General features: G+C 35.5%; 1 protein-coding gene across 1 annotated transcript; it reads right to left on the reverse strand.

The window, feature by feature from the left end:
• Nucleotides 1–263: 263 nt before the first annotated feature.
• On the reverse strand, nucleotides 264–19,351 carry LOC142351532 (cilia- and flagella-associated protein 157-like). The gene is made up of 8 exons (XM_075403608.1): nucleotides 19,203–19,351; nucleotides 12,237–12,501; nucleotides 11,755–11,913; nucleotides 10,935–11,228; nucleotides 9,886–10,072; nucleotides 5,005–5,189; nucleotides 1,329–1,449; nucleotides 264–782 (listed from the first exon to the last, which is right to left on the reverse strand). Exons 2-8 carry the CDS (start codon nucleotides 12,435–12,437, stop codon nucleotides 283–285), a joined length of 1,647 nt encoding a protein of 548 aa, XP_075259723.1. The 5' UTR covers nucleotides 12,438–12,501; nucleotides 19,203–19,351; the 3' UTR covers nucleotides 264–282.
• Nucleotides 19,352–19,995: the final 644 nt, after the last annotated feature.

Here is a 19,995-nt window from a genome sequence, read left to right on the forward strand (position 1 = left end):
AAACTGAGTTGATCAATAAGACGGATTTTGTTGGATATTATGAAGGATATAAATTCATTGAAGTGAGCATTGAAGTGAGCAAAATTTGAACCTATTATAGAAAACTTTTACACCCAAATACTACTTTCTAATTACTGGCCTCTTCTATATAGCAATACATAGATTGTACTGTGGCCGGGGGGGGGGGGTAAAAACACTATGGAGAAAGAGGGAGAGGGGGCTTGTTGCAGAATAGACTGCAAAACTTAACTAGAAAAATGATGTTTAATAGGTAAAATTAACTTAAAATTGGCTAATTAATTCGTCCTGAGAATAAAACTCAATATGGTTCAAAAGTTGATCCGCCAGCAGTTCTTTTCGGTTATCGGTTTGGACTCCTTTAGAGTTCATTAACACACTTTGTCTTCTGTTTAATCGGCTCTGAACACTTTTGGCACTTCCCATTTTGGCACGTGACCTTTCCAGGAATGTCGGGATATGGTGGCCTTCTCTTGGAACGATGCCCATATCTCCGAGCTGGTAGTGTGATTCCTTATTCGCGTATGTTTGTTCCGACATTGCACTCGTTGGTGCTTCGTACATCGTTTGAGTCGTGTCTGCTTGTCCGGCAGTTGAGGGTCGACTTGATCGTCGGAAGTTTGCGGCGGGGTGATCTGAGTCCTGATTGGCCAGTACTTCTGCTGCATGTTCGAGGTTCTCAGCGAGAAGAAGGGTGTCTATCAGTCGGTAGAAGAGAGGGGATTCTTCAAAAGGGCTCTTGTTGTCGTTCATGGTAAGTTTCACTGAAACAGTGTTAAAAAAATTAAATAACCTTTGTTCCAACTTATGATTTATGATTTATAAAAAAAACTTTATGATTTATGGACTATATGATTTATAAATAAACATTATATACTTAACTGTCAACATTGTATGCTGTTCTATTTGATAAGTTTCAAATAAAATCGTACGAAATCTGATTAGAAAAATCAGGTGACATAAACTATAGTGTTTCCAGCGATTTAAAAGGTTCCCCTAAATTACAAAACTGCGTTCATTAACTACTATACATTAGAGATGATTAAACGAAATTCAATTGCTAAATGCTGATAAATACCCAAGTGCCAAAATGCCCGAAGCCGCTAAGCCCAATTATGAAAAAAATTATTCTCCTTTACTCTGTTCAATGATCCGACAGTGCACTTAACTTTGCGATGATAGCAATGTATTTTGATCAATTTTTAATTCTCTAGAACATATGCGGCGAAAAAATCGTCAATAAAATCTGCATCGATTAATGCATCATAATATACGAAAGATACAAATTGAAAATAGTGTTATTGACCAACCGAGATTGTCTTTGAGCATGTAAGCAGACTCTGATAGGATATCTTCTAGAATCTTCTGTTTCTTTCTCTCCTCATCTCTCTCCATTATCAGAGCAACCAATTCCTGTTGCATCTCTGCGTTCTAACAAACACACACAATTAAACATAACTGACAAGCACTTTGGGATCTTTTTTTAACCTCACTCGCCACCCCCGTCAACCGCTAATAAATTTTAATTTTCATGAGCTTTTTTGATCAAATTGGAGAAGTTTTTTTTACGTCGATAAGAGTTATTGTAGCCCAGCCAGAACTAACACCCCAGGTCGAGGTTTTTGGGTAAATTTTTGTAAGAAATGCGATGAATGCGTCGAACTTTCGTAAGAAATGCGGTGATTCCGGTAAATGCGGTGAAAAAAATATTTCACCGCATTTCACCACATTTCTTACAAAAATTAACCGCGAAACTCACCGCATTTCTTACAAAAGTTCACCGCATCTACTTTTGTGGCAAATTAAAGTAACAAATGCGGTGAAGGCGGTGAATGCGGTGAAAAAAACTAACTCACTGAATTTCACCGCATTTCTTACAAAAATTTAAAATTTTACCGCGAAATTCACCGTGTTTCTTACAAAAAATCATCGCATCTGCTTTCCAACGTTTACAAAATCTGATTTAAATTCACAAGAATTATCATAGAAGTAAATAACAGCTTGCGCAGTGGAAAAAGAAGTTGTAGGCATGCAGTAGGTAGGAGGTTCAAATCCCTGTAAGGAAGCTTCTTTTTTGTAAGAACATTGAGAACGAGGTGAAAAGGATTAATTCACTGCGATTCACTGCATTCACCGCTAAAAGATGTTAAAAAATACGCGGTGGAAATTATTTTGTTCCACCGCATTTCATCGCATTTCTTACAAAAAATCACCGCCATACCTCCACCCGGGAAGCTGAATTAAAAATGACAATTTACAAAAATAGTAATTGGGGTACAAACTATCAAATTATACAAATTAAAAATGACAATTTACAAAAACAGTAATTGGGGTACAAACTATCAAATTATACAGAGTAATAACTTGACGAGGTAGGACGAGAAACAGTCAAACAAGGAGGCTCGGTATTGTGCGTTCGCACATAAATTTCCGACCCCGCTCATCCACATTTTTGGTATATTTGTCTACCAAAATAAGAAAAGATAGAAAACTATGTGTATGAACAAAAAGATATATGTATGAGCAAAAAGATTGCCTCCACCGCAAATAACTCAGTGGAGTAAATATGCCGCATTAGTCAGATGATTGATGACATCAATCCTCATTTAAAAAATTCAAAACGAACAACAAACTCAAACAACAATAACAACAGACATTAAATACATCAAAAACTTTGCGCATTTTTTAAAAAACTCATTAACGAGGTCAAAACGGCGTCAAAAAGAAAACAAACGAAACAAAAAACGTTTGTTTTACTGGAAAAAACATGGGACCATTCCTAATAAGCCTCGCTAACAATTAGACGAAAAAGTTCAAAAAACCGGCAAAGTTGAAAAATTGGGTTACATTTTTAAAAACAATCAATTTCAAAGTAATGAAAACAATTAGAAAGCATTTGAAAACATCCAATTTGTTTAAAATCACATGCAATTTATAGGAGTTCATTAGAACCTGTCAATATTCCATTTTTAGCGGTTACAAAAAGAACAACAAATAGCGACAACAAACAAAAATTCAATTAAAACTTGAGAGAAAATGCTGTCGAAGCCGTAAAGCCATAATTTTCCCCTCGAAATAAGTTCCTTTGAGCCTTCCCCGAGCGCCAGTAATGTGGTAGGTAACCTTTTGTTAACGACAATAGGTCAAAAGTAGACAAAAAAAGAAAAAGGAGCAAAATTAAGAAAAACTTGTTTTTCCGAAAACAATTGCTTTCAAAGTAATGAAAGCCATTAGATGCGAAACTAAATTATTAAATATAATAACTAATTCGTCCCAAGGAAGAGTTTGAGACTTGTAATTACTCCGAATATGTCTTACATCTACAAAAAGAACTTCAAATAGAGACAAAAATCAAAAATTAGTTTAAATTTTATGTGAAAAACCTGTGCCGAAGCCAATAAATTCATAATGAATTCTTTAAAAACCTTAGATTTTGTACAGTTGCATCTTCTGTCATAAATCCTATAAGTAATCTACTAAAATCAGAAATTAGGCTCATTTATTTTTCCATAAAAAGCCAGTGAGACCTGTCACTTTTCAGGAAATTTCATACCACTAAAAATTCAACTAAATTCTTCGAGAAAGGGGTGTCGAAGCCGTTTGAACCAAAGACAATGCTTTTAAAGGCTTTCATATGTTCAATTGTACCTTAGATTGAACGCCAAAAATGTAATAAGAGAACTTTCAATAATATGAAAACGTGACTAAACGAGAAAGAAAATACGTGAAAAATTAGCCAATGCTTAAATTTTTTTAAATGTGGAATCTAGTAGCACCAAAGCCAGAAAACCATAACTTAACGCGTAAAACCGCAGGAAAGATTAAATTTTAATTCAGCAGAAAAAAAGAGGAAGAAGCATTCTGTTTCTTCTGACACTAAACTACAAGTTGACCAAATTAGGAGACAAATAGTGGCAAAATTCAATAAGCCTTAGTTTATTTTATAATCAAACATTTATAATAGTCAAAGCGACCATAATTTTTAACTAAAGAAACTATATACACTAAATTGGAGCTGCTTAGGAAGCTATTTGGACCTAACAACAGTGAGCTTTGAACTGAATAATTCTTTCTTTAATTAACATTAAAATGATCGAATTTTTTTGAAAAAGACCAACTGATTACAATGCGGGTTAATTTTGGGTTGTAACGGTTAAAGATTGGATCAAAACCAGTCTTGCTATTGCTGTTTTTGCATGAAGAATACTCTGATGTTATAGATCTTGATAATTTGTTAGTTAAAAGACCAAAAAAATAGCAGCCTTCTTAATACTCATGGAGTAAAGTTAGCGAAAAACGGCAAAACGTTAATTCCAGACTACTCTCAATGGTAATGGAGAAAGAAATAGCTCCCTTTGTAGTTTTCAAAGATTGTGTTAGTTGTTTTTGGTTGTGTACTTCCGGCAAATTTAATCAAAGTGGACTAAAGAAACTTATTTTGGGCAATTTTTGATGAAAAAGGCTGAATTTTGAAATATTTAGCCAAATTTTTAGCCAAAACAATTGAATCAAAATAGTCAACAATTTTTTTTCGTCTTTAAAAAGAAAATCAACAGTACTATTGTTAAGAACCTTTTCATAATTTAGCGAAATTGACGAAATTTTAGACAGAAATTTCGGAAAATGTGAAAAAAATACAGCAAATCGGTCTAATATTCACAAGAGTTTTAACCGCGATGATTCGCTTTAGAAAACGAAAATCGAAAAAATCTTTTTAAATCCATATCCTACACTGGACGGGCTTTTTAATGATACAACTCACAACTCTCTACGAAGAATATATCGATCGGTCAAAATTGACTGAACAAAAAAAACCATATGAGTAAATAATTCCTCCCCCCTCAAGAGGGGTCAGAACAATATTTGCTCACTGGTCCTGACACCCTGGTCGGTTCACACCGCCTTTTAGAATGCAGCGGTCTGATATTAAGAAATTTTGAACGAGAACCTCTGGGTAGGAAATACGCAAACGTTGTGACCATATACCTCTTCCTCGAGACGGAGTGCATCGTGTGAGAGGTGTTCCTGTTGGTCCATGAGTTGTTCCACTTGTGCTCTGGTCTCCCCCACTATTTGTTCCCTCTCCCGGAATAGACCCAGTCTGCCCTCTAACCCCCCACTCTTCTCGTTCAACATACTCATTATTGTCTTGTGACTCTGGTTCTTTCGCGCTACAACATCCAAAAATTATCACTTAAGACTGAAAAGAAACAAAGACAAAATGCAGACGTTTGGGCTTTCTAACAAACAAACAAAACTAAAAAAAAACTGTTGGCTTGATTTTTAATTTTTGCCTTAGATACTCTTTCACATTAATGAGAAAAACAGCAGGGCTAAATAGGATTTAATAAGCATGATCATACGCTTGTTAGATCAATTTTGCCATTAACGACCGAAATTAACAGAAACTATCCAGCTAGTTCGGCATTTCCATAACTGTCGTTCTAAGAGCTGCAATGCACTCCAAATATTTTTCTAGACCGCTCAATTCACTTTCGAGAGAAAAATAAGGAAAACTAGCAAAGACATGTGAGATAAAAAAGAAGAAAGATCAAAACAGTACATTCTTACAGAGCCATCAGAGCTAGCAAAATGAGTTATGAAAAATCAATTAGGAGTCTTGACAGCGTCAGTACATTCCCATCTTTTATCGTACCCTGTCAGTTAAGTCCTTAGACCTGGTGGGTGTTTTTATAACTGAGTTTTTCGCATGATTTTGTTATACAGTAATTGAGTCAGAACACTCAATATACAATAATTGATATCAATTAACATAAGTGATAAAAAACAAGAAAGAATGTGCCTTTGTAACCTTACCAGGATAATCTGCCTACAAATCCGTCAAATGAAAAGCAAAAAGCAAAAATTTCAGGGAGTAAACTAATTTTTATCGGAGAAGAGTATCCTGATTTATTGATTGAACATATTAATGCATATGGATCCACAAAACAAAACACTGACCACCATAGATCCCAAAAAACATTGCATTTTTCTCAATAAGTAGAAAAATAGAATAGTAAAACAATTTAAAAACTTCAAATTTTTGAACGTTCTTCGATTTTCATGTTCAAAAATTGATACCTATTTGGAAGAGTTACATGAAAGTAAGAAACAAAGTGTTGAAGCCGGGGTTATCAAATGAATAAATTCAAGGCCAAATTAAACAGCAGAGTTAGAATAGCATGAAAAACAAAATTCAATGATAAATTTTTTCACGCTTGTCAAAAGTTTTTTTTTAAAACAATTATTGGTACTTGATCACCACACGTGAAATCAAACTTCAACTCAACTCGAACTCCAACTACTTCACTATCACCAATCCACTATTGTAGCTTTGCACAAACTACAAAATTTATATATATTCCAGGGATTCAAGCTTAAATAGAGTATGAGAGATCAAAATTGGTATGGAAAATTTAGTGAATTTTGTGATAATTATACCAATTCAGAGAACTTGAGGCACCATGTTAATTGGTATGGAAAATTATGAGTATTGGTATGGAAAATTGGTATGGAAAATTATTGGTATGGAAAATTATGGAGAATTATTATGAGCCCCACACTCAACCAAATTAGAAAAAAAAATGTTGACCTATTTACCTTTTGACTTGTAAACACGTGACTATCAACATAAAAGAGCTTGAAAATCTACCGAAAGTCAGATGAAACTAGTCAATTTTGTCTTCTGAAACGCAAATACAGAACGTTTTGAAGAACAATTCTGGAGCGGCGAATCATAAGTTGATGTTTCGTGTTTCTGTAAATTATCTTAGTGATTGTACAGCTTAGCTAACTGAATTGTCAAGAGAAAATCAACTTTGATGTTCTCAAAACCTTCTTTCTGGTGCACAAAGTTCTCGAATCCGAAAAACTTTGTACAATACACGGTTTCTTTAAAGGACTTAGCGAAGCCCAGCCATTTTGATATTCATGTTATTGAAGCCATTCAATGAAACTTTGGAATTTTGAAAAGGGTCCTCGAAGAACACTTTTTATTAGCACAAGCCTGAATCTGAAATTTTGTATGAGCATTAGCTAAACAGTAGGGCCAAACTTGCTGGGATAGATTTTCTATTTTTGGTTCAGTTTTGGATTTAATAACAAAAACTCAAAAAAATTTTAATTGTTTCCACTTGGATTTATTTTGATATTCTAAAGGGAAAAAGTGGGTTAAAACAGCAATGTTATCGGGGCTGATTGAGTATCAACTAATGGAACGGTGATCTGCAGTATAGTGGATAATACAGTTCTCAAAAAAAAGTTTTAAAAAGAAAATCAACAGTACTATTGTTAAGAACCTTTTCATAATTTAGCGAAATTGACGAAATTTTAGACAGAAATTTCGGAAAATGTGAAAAAAATACAGCAAATCGGTCTAATATTCACAAGAGTTTTAACCGCGATGATTCGCTTTAGAAAACGAAAATCGAAAAAATCTTTTTAAATCCATATCCTACACTGGACGGGCTTTTTAATGATACAACTCACAACTCTCTACGAAGAATATATCGATCGGTCAAAATTGACTGAACAAAAAAAACCATATGAGTAAATAATTCCTCCCCCCTCAAGAGGGGTCAGAACAATATTTGCTCACTGGTCCTGACACCCTGGTCGGTTCACACCGCCTTTTAGAATGCAGCGGTCTGATATTAAGAAATTTTGAACGAGAACCTCTGGGTAGGAAATACGCAAACGTTGTGACCATATACCTCTTCCTCGAGACGGAGTGCATCTTGTGAGAGGTGTTCCTGTTGGTCCATGAGTTGTTCCACTTGTGCTCTGGTCTCCCGCTCAATTCACTTTCGAGAGAAAAATAAGGAAAACTAGCAAAGACATGTGAGATAAAAAAGAAGAAAGATCAAAACAGTACATTCTTACAGAGCCATCAGAGCTAGCAAAATGAGTTATGAAAAATCAATTAGGAGTCTTGACAGCGTCAGTACATTCCCATCTTTTATCGTACCCTGTCAGTTAAGTCCTTAGACCTGGTGGGTGTTTTTATAACTGAGTTTTTCGCATGATTTTGTTATACAGTAATTGAGTCAGAACACTCAATATACAATAATTGATATCAATTAACATAAGTGATAAAAAACAAGAAAGAATGTGCCTTTGTAACCTTACCAGGATAATCTGCCTACAAATCCGTCAAATGAAAAGCAAAAAGCAAAAATTTCAGGGAGTAAACTAATTTTTATCGGAGAAGAGTATCCTGATTTATTGATTGAACATATTAATGCATATGGATCCACAAAACAAAACACTGACCACCATAGATCCCAAAAAACATTGCATTTTTCTCAATAAGTAGAAAAATAGAATAGTAAAACAATTTAAAAACTTCAAATTTTTGAACGTTCTTCGATTTTCATGTTCAAAAATTGATACCTATTTGGAAGAGTTACATGAAAGTAAGAAACAAAGTGTTGAAGCCGGGGTTATCAAATGAATAAATTCAAGGCCAAATTAAACAGCAGAGTTAGAATAGCATGAAAAACAAAATTCAATGATAAATTTTTTCACGCTTGTCAAAAGTTTTTTTTTAAAACAATTATTGGTACTTGATCACCACACGTGAAATCAAACTTCAACTCAACTCGAACTCCAACTACTTCACTATCACCAATCCACTATTGTAGCTTTGCACAAACTACAAAATTTATATATATTCCAGGGATTCAAGCTTAAATAGAGTATGAGAGATCAAAATTGGTATGGAAAATTTAGTGAATTTTGTGATAATTATACCAATTCAGAGAACTTGAGGCACCATGTTAATTGGTATGGAAAATTATGAGTATTGGTATGGAAAATTGGTATGGAAAATTATTGGTATGGAAAATTATGGAGAATTATTATGAGCCCCACACTCAACCAAATTAGAAAAAAAAATGTTGACCTATTTACCTTTTGACTTGTAAACACGTGACTATCAACATAAAAGAGCTTGAAAATCTACCGAAAGTCAGTTGAAACTAGTCAATTTTGTCTTCTGAAACGCAAATACAGAACGTTTTGAAGAACAATTCTGGAGCGGCGAATCATAAGTTGATGTTTCGTGTTTCTGTAAATTATCTTAGTGATTGTACAGCTTAGCTAACTGAATTGTCAAGAGAAAATCAACTTTGATGTTCTCAAAACCTTCTTTCTGGTGCACAAAGTTCTCGAATCCGAAAAACTTTGTACAATACACGGTTTCTTTAAAGGACTTAGCGAAGCCCAGCCATTTTGATATTCATGTTATTGAAGCCATTCAATGAAACTTTGGAATTTTGAAAAGGGTCCTCGAAGAACACTTTTTATTAGCACAAGCCTGAATCTGAAATTTTGTATGAGCATTAGCTAAACAGTAGGGCCAAACTTGCTGGGATAGATTTTCTATTTTTGGTTCAGTTTTGGATTTAATAACAAAAACTCAAAAAAATTTTAATTGTTTCCACTTGGATTTATTTTGATATTCTAAAGGGAAAAAGTGGGTTAAAACAGCAATGTTATCGGGGCTGATTGAGTATCAACTAATGGAACGGTGATCTGCAGTATAGTGGATAATACAGTTCTCAAAAGGTAACTGCAAAATGTATTATCCGGACCGACTTGAAACTGCTGAAACGAACTGGCGGTGTAAAAGTTTTCCTTGTTTTCGATAGGAGAGCAGCCGTTACAAATTGTGATTTTATTCAAATTTAGTCAATCTATTTTATACTACGTAAATTCAGGCAAAAATTAAGCAGAAAATTTTTGTCATAGACAAACACCAAATGCATTGAATGCTACTTGCATTCAATCAACTTTTAAGATTTTTGTACAACAATAATAAATGACTTGTTATTATCAGCGGCTTTTCTCCGGGGAAGCAGCTCTAACCTAGATCCTTCTCCCTAATCTGGAGTTGTTTGATCTGCTGTATCCTCTTGATCTCCAGGTCTCTCAGCTCACTGTTCTCAACATCCAGCTCCTGGCTCTTGTCAGACATCTTCTGGATCTGAGAGTTGATGGACACATTCTCTCTTATCGTCCGCTTAGTTGTCTCTGCCATCATCTTATTAGACACCTAAACAGAAGAAAATGACGAGTTCTCCGTATGATGCATAGGGTTCGTATAAATTTCAGCAGGTTAAAGGAAGACTTCACATAAGTTCTTTAATTCCTCTCAGATAGACGAGAGTTCAAATTACAAGGTTCGATTAATCAACAATGAATCATTTAATCATTTGCAAACAAAATGGAAATATGTTCTTTATTTTGAATCAAAGATTATGATCAAATTTTTCATTATCAAAAACCCAATTTCCAACGCGACTCTAAGTATGAGAAGCCCGTTTGTGCATTATGGAGTTTTCTCTAATTCTTTGAACTCTCTTAATATTAAAAAAACGAAAAAAAAGGAATTCGCTTTTTTTCGACAGATAGTAAAAAAGCTAAATGATCATTGAAATCTGACATTGAAAATTACAGCTACTCAAGCTTGTCAACTTAACTTGATTCCCATCATACAACTTTCCTTGTAATCATACAAGGTCATATATGATTCCCATTTACATACAAAAATTGTACTAGGAAATACATCATGATGCAGAAAAAAAAACAAAATTTTTGAATTCTGAAAAAAACAGACTTATGAAAAGACTAATGGTGGACCCATGAAAAGACCTTAGCTGGACTTTCTTCGTTATGAAAAGACTTAAAGACTTTCGCTCGACCCATGAAAGGATATTAGCTCGGCTTTAACTAGGAAGCTCGACCGTGTAATTAGAGTCAATATTGCCCCCCCCCCACTAGACTTTAAAAGTATTTTCATAAGTCGAGGCCTAGGCCTGTGCATGTATGATCCTTGTAGGATTACCGGGAAAGTCCGTCCAGGGAAGACACCTTATTTGTGCCTGAACATTAAAAAAAGGGACAAGATAACTAACTTTTCTGAAGTCAGATGCGACGATGTTGACTTTGTGCATCATGTCCTTCTTGAGTCGATCTCTGTCCTTGAGAGACTTGGCCTCCAAGTTTGACAGGTGCTGTTTGTGTTGAGAGTTTCTCCTGTTATAGAGATCCTCCTGCTGAGAATACTTCTGTTCCAGTTCCTCCCTCTGCACTTTGAACTCTTCCAGCGATGCCAGCTGACTGGCCAGCTGCATGTTTTTGGATGTCAGTTCATCCTTTGTTTGTTGGAACTCTCCTCGGAGGGATGCTAGCTTACCTTCGTACAATTCCTAGAAATAAAAGTGCAAAAAATAATACAACTGTTCTATTTCAAGTCGCGATTTAATCAAATATAATGAGATTCTGTAAGATTTAATTGTTTGGTCTATTTTAGTTTTTGTTTCACAATTTGCAAAGGAGACAATGAATTTAATAAAGAAATTGGTCAGAATGACGTGACTAGACTGATTCGCTGTTATCATCGGTCACTTTTGTACATCTGTTAAAAACATCAGATGGCCATAACTTCAAGTGCTCAAAACAACAGATCTGCAGGACGATAAGCGCCAAAGTCTCTGAGAATCACTTCAATGGAAAAGTGTAACTTCAGAGTACATGGGATAAGTCTCCCAGTAGAGGAACTTCAAAAGTAGTCCCCATAATTTTTCAAATAAATTTTGGTGCATCAATTTTTCTCGGCCTCTCCCAGCTTGGAATAAAAATTTCGGGGGCGGAGCACATTATATCAAATTTGTGTGACAAATGTATCCTGAAAACAGTTTTTTTAAACTGATAATATTGGCGGTATAATTATACCTTTTCGGCATCTTTGGCCTGTTGGAGTCCAAGAGTCCGGTCTTTACAGTCTGCCACCTCGTCCTCCTTGTCCCCCACAGTACCCGCCACTGTCTTCACAAACTGTTGTTGTTCCACACTCAGTCTCTCGTAGTTGTCTCCGATCTCCTTACTCGAATCCTGTCACAAACAAACAAACAAAAAAACATAAAACATACAAAAGTCCGGCCATTGATGTCGCGCTCATTGACAAGAATTTCTTGGGCATGAGAAAAAGTTCATTTGATCTAGGAGCGCCAGCTTTATTCTTTTTGAGTGAAATCCAGGCAATGTGAGAGCCTGTCAAATATTTCCTTGAGAAAGTTTTAAACTAGATTCACATTGACAATTTTCGTTAGAACTTCTTATAAATCTGTCTTTCTTACCAAAAGCAAAAAAAAGTTTAAAAAAATGTTTGCGTCTTGGTTAATATAAAGTTAACTTTTAACAATGGTCCCTCTAACCTGCAGCTCCTTGCACTTTTCCTCGTATCGCATGATTTTCTCCTCAAGGTCTCTGATCTTGATCACAAACATCTCTTTAGTGACCTCATTGACCTTGTCGTCAGCCCCTCCCGCCCCTCCTCCAGACTCCTTGCTCTTCTTCCCACTCTTCCCTCCCCCGCTCTTCTTCCCTTTCTTGCCCCCACCCTTCTTCTTCACCATTGTTGCCTTGGATGTTCAGCTGGTTATTATGATGGGGTGTTGTGTCTGGGATCAGTATACAGTTCTAAACAAAAACAATTTTCAGGTAGATTCACGTCACACTCCTCACCAACGCCGCTACTGGCCAAATGATAATTGGGGTCTTTCCCATTATAGCCCCCCATGAAATTATAGCCAACCCCCCATTATTGGGGGCTATAGGTATACCATGATTGGGGGCTATAGGTTATTGGGAGGCTGGGGTTGGGGCTATAATAGGAAAGACCCGATAAATGTGCCGGTTTCTTATGGTTTGCGCGTTTTGGGTAACCTCTGCTATTAAAAACTGTAGTTAAGTATGGAATATACATATAGGGACTTAGAACTATCTATTTCATCCAGGAATATTTTCTTAAGAGAACTTTTGTAGAGTAATATCGGATCTTTTCCCTTGTGCCCCCGCCCCCGCTTTGTAGTTGCATAATATTTGCACCCACGAACGCACGTGCAAATTTTTTACGTAAAGATTTATTATGTACTGGCACATGCTATATAACAGGGGAGATAGCGTAGCGCAAGGTAAGCATAGCGTATTGGGGGTATCTTTAGTACTTAGGGTCGTTAGTATCTTTTGGATCTTAGTATCTTTCGCAGAGAGTAAATAGCTTGCTCTAGAAAGTGCTCGAAAACATGAAAGCTTATCATTGAAAAGCTCTTAAGCTGAATTAATTGTTGTAAAGAAATTTTGCAAATATCTTGGTTTTTGATGAAATCACAGGTTTTTACTGATTTTTTTATTGTCATTATTTTCACCGCTTCGATGCACGGCTTATGATACCACCATACATTTAAAGTGATACATTTTCATATAATACTCAATTTCTATCCTCAAAAAAAATAACAGTGGCTATAAACGACTCATGATATTCTTTCTGAACATTTCAATTATTACTTGCTCTTGAATGATGTTCATAGCAATAATTGTAAACGTGTGTGTCTTTTTTATGCAAATTTTTTGCTTGACAATTTTGCGCTTTACTTCTAGAACATTCTTCGACTTCCCAAGTGACTTTTTCACGCTTTCGTTCTTCATTTTTGAGTAATCTCTATTGCTCTCATTCCGACGTAAAGCTTGTTGCTGATATAAATTGGTTGCAGCAAATCAAGAATAAGGTTCTGATGGCGCAGTTGGAGTCATTGGGGTCACGGTTCGGGAGGTCAGTGGTTCTGATGCCGTCAGGGGAAAGGTTTTTTGCACCCATGAAGAAAAATTGATCCGGGCTACAGCCCCTGAATTAAATTCCCTTCCTGTCGTTCAAGAGCAATTTTTCCGACATTTGTCGGTTTATGTTTATAATTAGTATTGTATGAACAACACGAATTCAAGAAAAATGGATTCAAGAAGTACCGTAACCCAGTCGCTGAAATTGTTAGAGAAATTTACAAATATATGAGTACAACAATGACTGCTTTGCAGTTTCTTCTGATATCAAGAACGCGCTCGATTAGTTCTACACTTGTTTTTGCGCAAGAAATTGAAATCCTTTGGTTCTTGATTTTAATGTGCTCCTACTTTAGCAATCCACCTCAGATGGTCAAAGTAAATAGGCAGATGACTTCTTTTCCGTCATGCATTACATCCGGTGTGTCACAATGATGTGTATTGTTAACTTTGTTTTTCATTTGTTTTCAAAACCGTAGGGCACAATCTATTAATTATAGACACTTCTATCTTTATGGAGATGATTTGAAATTATTAACCACGAACGATCTCTCAATAACTCAAACCCATAGTGACAATCTGTTACTTAGGGTCAAAGAAAGTGCTCTTGAAATTTGCCCCAGCAAAAGCAAAGACTTTTTTTTTAAATTGCACTAAATCCTTCAAAAAGCAAAATCGAAACAGCATATTAAAATTTTAATGTGAAATGTATCGGTTTGCGTTTCTTTCCGGCGTAAGGATCTACTTTGTATCTCTCTAGTTTTATCAGTTCTCCTCTACGCATCTTCCCCATGGTATCACTCAATAACTTCTATGAAAAGACAGGAAAAACCCCAACAACGAGCTTCGCTTCTCGCTGGAATCTAAACAACTCGAAAAAGCTAGAAGTTTTTCTGCGGAATAAATTGAGTTTTAAAATTACACTGACCGACCTTAAAAAAACCCTCGAGAATTACCTCCAAGAGAAATTTCCATTTTTTAGTGTGAGTAATTCTTGTTTATTTATTAAATGTACCGGTGAACATTGCCTTTCCTAAATATATTTGTTTTTATGGTATCATCATTCTTTCATTTTGAATACTTGTTCTGCCGTAAACCAAGAATTGCGCCTTTTACAACTAACTATTGTGAACCTGGGTAGAGAAAAAACCAGAAATTACTCCTTAATCAATTTACTGCACGTAATTGAAGTCTTGCAGCAATCTGTAAACGGGCTTTGTGATCATATGTGCTTTTTAACAGTCAAAATACATTAAAAGTGTGATCTTTTCCAATTCTGCTCTCCCTCAAGCTTAGTGCGTGCATAATATTTGCATCCCCTGAAGCACTTGCCACATTTTTCATAATGACTTACTATGTTATGAAACGTGCTCTGTAACTAGGGGAGGGGACGTAACATACACAAACGGAAAGGATCCCAAAAATGTTACAGATGCAGAAGAGTTTCAAGCAAAAAAATCGCAATTGATTTTCTAAAAAAAAGTAATTGTTGCGTCAGACTTTATGACTATTGAAGACTTATCAGCGATCCATTTTCCATTTTAGTGTTTAATAAAATAACAATGGTACAAATTTCTAATAAACTTCATATAAAGCAATTATACCTTTTTTCGAAGATTTTGTGTGAAAAAGTTCTGGACAGTTCGCTTATTTCAATTTCTTTCATGTATTGTTTTCTTCAGAAATTGCCATTTTAAAAAAATTTAGATGTTATTTTATGATGTTCAATCGGTATTTTAATTTGCAATTAACTTTTGCTAGTCAGAAAGTACTGAGACGCTTTAATGACCAGGTTCACAATTAGGCATCAACTCATCGGTGATTGTGTTTGGGCTGCAAATGCAATCTAGATTTTCGGTGATTCACTGACAAATGGAGTCTTTAACATTATAGCCCCCATGAAATAATAGCCCCCCTTATGGTATATTTACCATGATCGGGGGGACATAGTTTATCTGACCACTAAGCTGGTTGTGGGCTATAACCAAAAAGGCCCAACAAATATTTGCAGGATCGACTTCTCGTCCAAAGGATGAGTTTTCCCTTATTGTTTTTATATAAAGTTTGTTCTTTTTAGTTCAAAACCCAATAAACCCCATTGAAAAATGAAAACAAACAACATGGTTAAGTAATTTCTCAAGCTGGCCTTCTCAAGCTAACCATTGAAAAATACTACAAACATTTGAGAATTAAATGTTGAAGTTTGTTAAAAAAAACTTCATGGGACCGACCTATAAATATTTAAATAGCAAAGTGGAACAGCGTTTTAAATTTCAAGTAAAGTTTACCGTTTTGCGTTTCTTTCTGTTGTACGAAGCTACTTTATACCTCTCTAAGTTTTTTGAATGCTCCTCTACGCAACTTTCTCATAGTGTTACTCAAAAACTTCTATGCAAAAACTGGAAAAACCCCAATGACGCGCTGCTCGCTGGATCCTAAACCACTCGAAAAACTTGGAAATTTTTCTGTGGAATAAAAAAAAGTGAGTTTAGAAAAGGCCAACTTTAAAAATGCCCTCGATCGTTACCTCCAAGAGAAACTTCCATTATTTAGTTTGAGAAATTCTTGTTATTAAATGTACTTGTGAACATTGCAGTTCCTAAATATATTTGTTTTTAAGGTTTTGCAGTTCTTTGTTTGTGCATAACTGTTCAGCCGTAGACCTGGAATTGAGTCTTTTACTACTAAATATTATGAACCTGGGTAGGGAAAAAACCAAAAATTAGTCCTCAATCAATTTACTGCACATAATTTAAGTCTTGCAGCAAACTGGAAACGGGCTGTGTGATCACATGTGCCTCTTAACCGTAAAATTGTTTTAAAAGTGAGATCTTTTCCATTTCCTCGCTCCCGCAAGCTTAGTGCGTGTGTAATATTTGCACCTCCCGATGCACTCGTAACAGTTTTTTATATAATGATTTAGTACGTTATGAAGCGAGCTCTGTATTGGGGGGGGGGGGGTTCGTAACGTACTGCCACACAAACGAAAAGGATTCCAAAAGTGTTACAGATGCAGAAAAGTTTCAAGAAAAAAATTAAAATTGATTTAAATAAAATTAGTTTTTGCGTCTGACTTTATGACTATTTAATATTAATCTGCAATCTCTTCATTTTTAGTGGTTAATAATATAACAATTTTATAAATTGCTGATAAACTTTAATTGCAGCCAATTATTCTTTTCCGAAGATTTTATTCGAGGAAGCTCTGGATATTTCGCATATTTCAATTTTTCTGGTATTGTTTTCTTCAGAACTTGTCATTTTAAAAACAATTTAGACGTTACGTTATGATTGTCAATTATTATTTAACTTTGGAATTGTCTTTTTCCAGTCAGAAAGTACTTGGACACTTTAATGGCCAGGTTCTCAATTAGGCGTCTTTTCCTCGGTGATCGTATTTGTGCTGCAAATGCGAACTAGTTTTTGGTGATTCATTGACAAATATGGTCTTTGCCATAATAGCCCTCCATGAAATTATAGCCCACTCATAATGGTATATTTTCGATGATGGGGGTATAGCACAGCTGACCACTAAGCGGGGGGCTATAATGCGAAAGACCCGACAAATATTTGCCGGATCGACTTCTTGTCCACAGAATGTGCGTTCCCTCAATATTTTTAAATAAGGTTTGTTGCTTTTAGTTCATGGTCCAATAAACTCCTTTGAAAAAAGAAAACAAACAACACTGTTAAGTAATTTCTCAAGCTGGCCAAAATGTGTGCTAAGTTTTGTTAAATGTCCTCTAAAAATGCTTCAAAACATATTTGTTTTTAATTTTGCTTTCAAAAATTTTAAATAAAGTTTGGTCGAAGAAATAGTATTGTTTATAATTTGGTTGATGGAAGGACCCGAATGAAAAACAAAACAACAATGCTTTTCGGGCCTTTCCCATTATTGCCCTCCCTGCCACAAAATTCTCGAAAGAGAATAGATCCAAAAGATTTTGAAGGTCTTTCCCATTGTAGCCCCCTCCCTCCAGTTTAGTGGTCAGATAACCCTCCCCTCCCCCCCCCCAATCATGGTAATTATACTATAATGGGGGCGGTAATTTCACGGGCGGCTATAATAAGAAAGACCCAATTTTTAAACCTATTTTAGTTTAAATGGGTCTTTTTTGACTATTTTATGTCCGAAAATGGGGGTCTTTCCCATTATAGCCCCCCCCAGCTTAGTGGTCAGATAACCTATAGCCCCCCCAATCATGGTAATTATACCATAATGGGGGGCTATAATTTAATGGGGGGCTATAATGGGAAAGACCCGAAAATGGAACTGAATTTTATTTTTCAAAGTCTAGGTTTATTGTTTTTGACTGTTTAAAGAGCAGTGTGAGATCGGTTACGTGACAATTTACCCAATTCCATTTTACCCAATGCCATTTTACCCGACGCCATTTTACCCAACCTGCCATTTTACCCAATGCCATTTTACCCAATGCCATTTTACCCAATACCAACTTACCCAATGCTCTTTGATCTTTTCGTTCAATTATCCGATAACAAATTAGCAGTCGCTATTAGAAGGATGATTTAAAATATTTGTGGACAATATAATCTCATGTTCGGTTGTGATAGTTTCATATCAAGTCCCACGGGCCATTTAATTATATAATTGGCTAATCCCATGTTCGGTTGTGATAGTTTCATATCAAGTCCCACGGGCCATTTATATTATAGTCGGCTAAATAGTCGTTCTGGTTAATTTAGCAATGAGGTAAATTGGGTAAGTTGGCATAGGGTAAAATGGCATTGGGTAAAATGGCAGGTTGGGTAAAATGGCATTGGGTATAATGGCATTGGGTAAAATGGAATTGGGTAAATTGTCCTGACGCCGTGAGATCAGTTTCCTTCTGCAAGCTGAATTATTTGCTCTTGTTTTGATTGAGAGTGCGCATTTGAGTTTGAACTTTAAATCATTAAGTACAGCTTCCCGGTTGTTTTAGAACTTTAAAGGCACTTATTTTTTCAATGTAAGCACTAGTAACAAAGTTTGTTCATTTTATACAGTTGCTATTTTTTGATGACCCGATAGGCTTGCAAAATAGTTGATGAGTAAATGTGCAATCTAGATGTTGACTATTTGAGTTTTTGTCTATATTTTAATTAGAAAATTCCTGCATTATTTGCATGTTTCATTGAAAATTTGGGTCTTTCCCATTATAGCCCCCACAAAATTATAGCACCCCTATTATGGTAAGTTTACCATGATTGGGGGCTATAACGGGAAAGACCAAAAATTACTTTCAAACTGATCACTGATCTAAATTAAGCCTGATTTTTGGCGTATCCGACTAGAAATGGAATATTTGTATTTAGAAGGCAGGCAATGGTTTGGTTTTCGTTGTATCTAGATCAAACTTGAGGAGGCTATTCACACTGGGTTAGTGGAACAAGCAGAAAATTTGAATCCTGTGGAGGCTCTAACAAAAGCCACATTTCAAAGAAATGTTGGAAGGATAACCCTGCAGTGATAACGCCCAAAAGTATCGGTCTTTCCCACTATAGTGTTCGGGTTCTGTTTTTATTTCAGAGAAATGAAACACGATGAGAAAAAAAGTACATACCTGTAAAGCAGATAGATACAATAATGATAAGAGATGCTGTTACGTAATAGTTAACTGAGCAGCGTACAATATCATACGCTTTAATGTACGCGTATTTGAATTATCAAAAAATTGAACATGCTTTTTGTTGCACGTGCGTTTATATTCGAGAAATACTATGAACAGCAATGGTGATTTTACACTTCACTCCAAATTCATATTCACAAATGAGGGAATTGAATAAAATTGCGTTATAGGGTATCATACTGACAATTGACAAAAAAGAAATAAAGAAAGCCGTACCATTACGCTTTGTACTGATGAACCGACTAAAGAATAAAAAGATTTAAGCATCTTGTAAAGTTAACAGGTGTTTACAGTGAAGTACCGTAAATATCTCCCATTTCCTCAAATATACCATAATGTAGGGTATATAAGGGGACGAATTCTGTTTGTTCCTACTTTCGATTTTAAAAAACTCTACATTTTTTTCATGTTAAGCAATAGGAGCTGTTCAAAAAGTGAAACGAAAACAAGGAAAGGAAAAGAGATTTTTTTGGGAGGGGGGGGGGGGGGGGGTTTGAAAGGCGGGGATAATAATTAATGTTAACAACATAATTGTTATGAAATAGTTATAAAACTATAAGAATATAATTGTATTGGATTATAGATGTTGGTTTGAAAACAAAGCCAAGCAATAATTGTTCCGATCCAACTTGTGGGGGGGGGGGGGGGGGGAGGAACTATATACTCAAATGGGTTTTTTTGGTGACAATTTTGGCCGACCAATATTTTCATCGCAGAGGAATGTGAG

This window comes from Convolutriloba macropyga, chromosome 1 (genome assembly GCF_964194025.1).
Source record: "Convolutriloba macropyga chromosome 1, txConMacr16.3, whole genome shotgun sequence".
NCBI classification, from domain to species: Eukaryota; Metazoa; Xenacoelomorpha; order Acoela; family Convolutidae; genus Convolutriloba; species Convolutriloba macropyga.

Coding starts and splice junctions, on each gene's coding strand:
- LOC142351532 (XM_075403608.1), bottom strand. CDS start 12,437: ATGGTGAAGAAGAAGGGTGGGGGCAAGAAAGGGAAGAAGAGCGGGGGA. Junction 11,229..11,754: donor AGGCCAAAGATGCCGAAAAG/GTATAATTATAC, acceptor TTTTATTTCTAG/GAATTGTACGAAGGTAAGCT. Junction 1,450..5,004: donor CACTCCGTCTCGAGGAAGAG/GTATATGGTCAC, acceptor TGTGTTTGTTAG/AACGCAGAGATGCAACAGGA.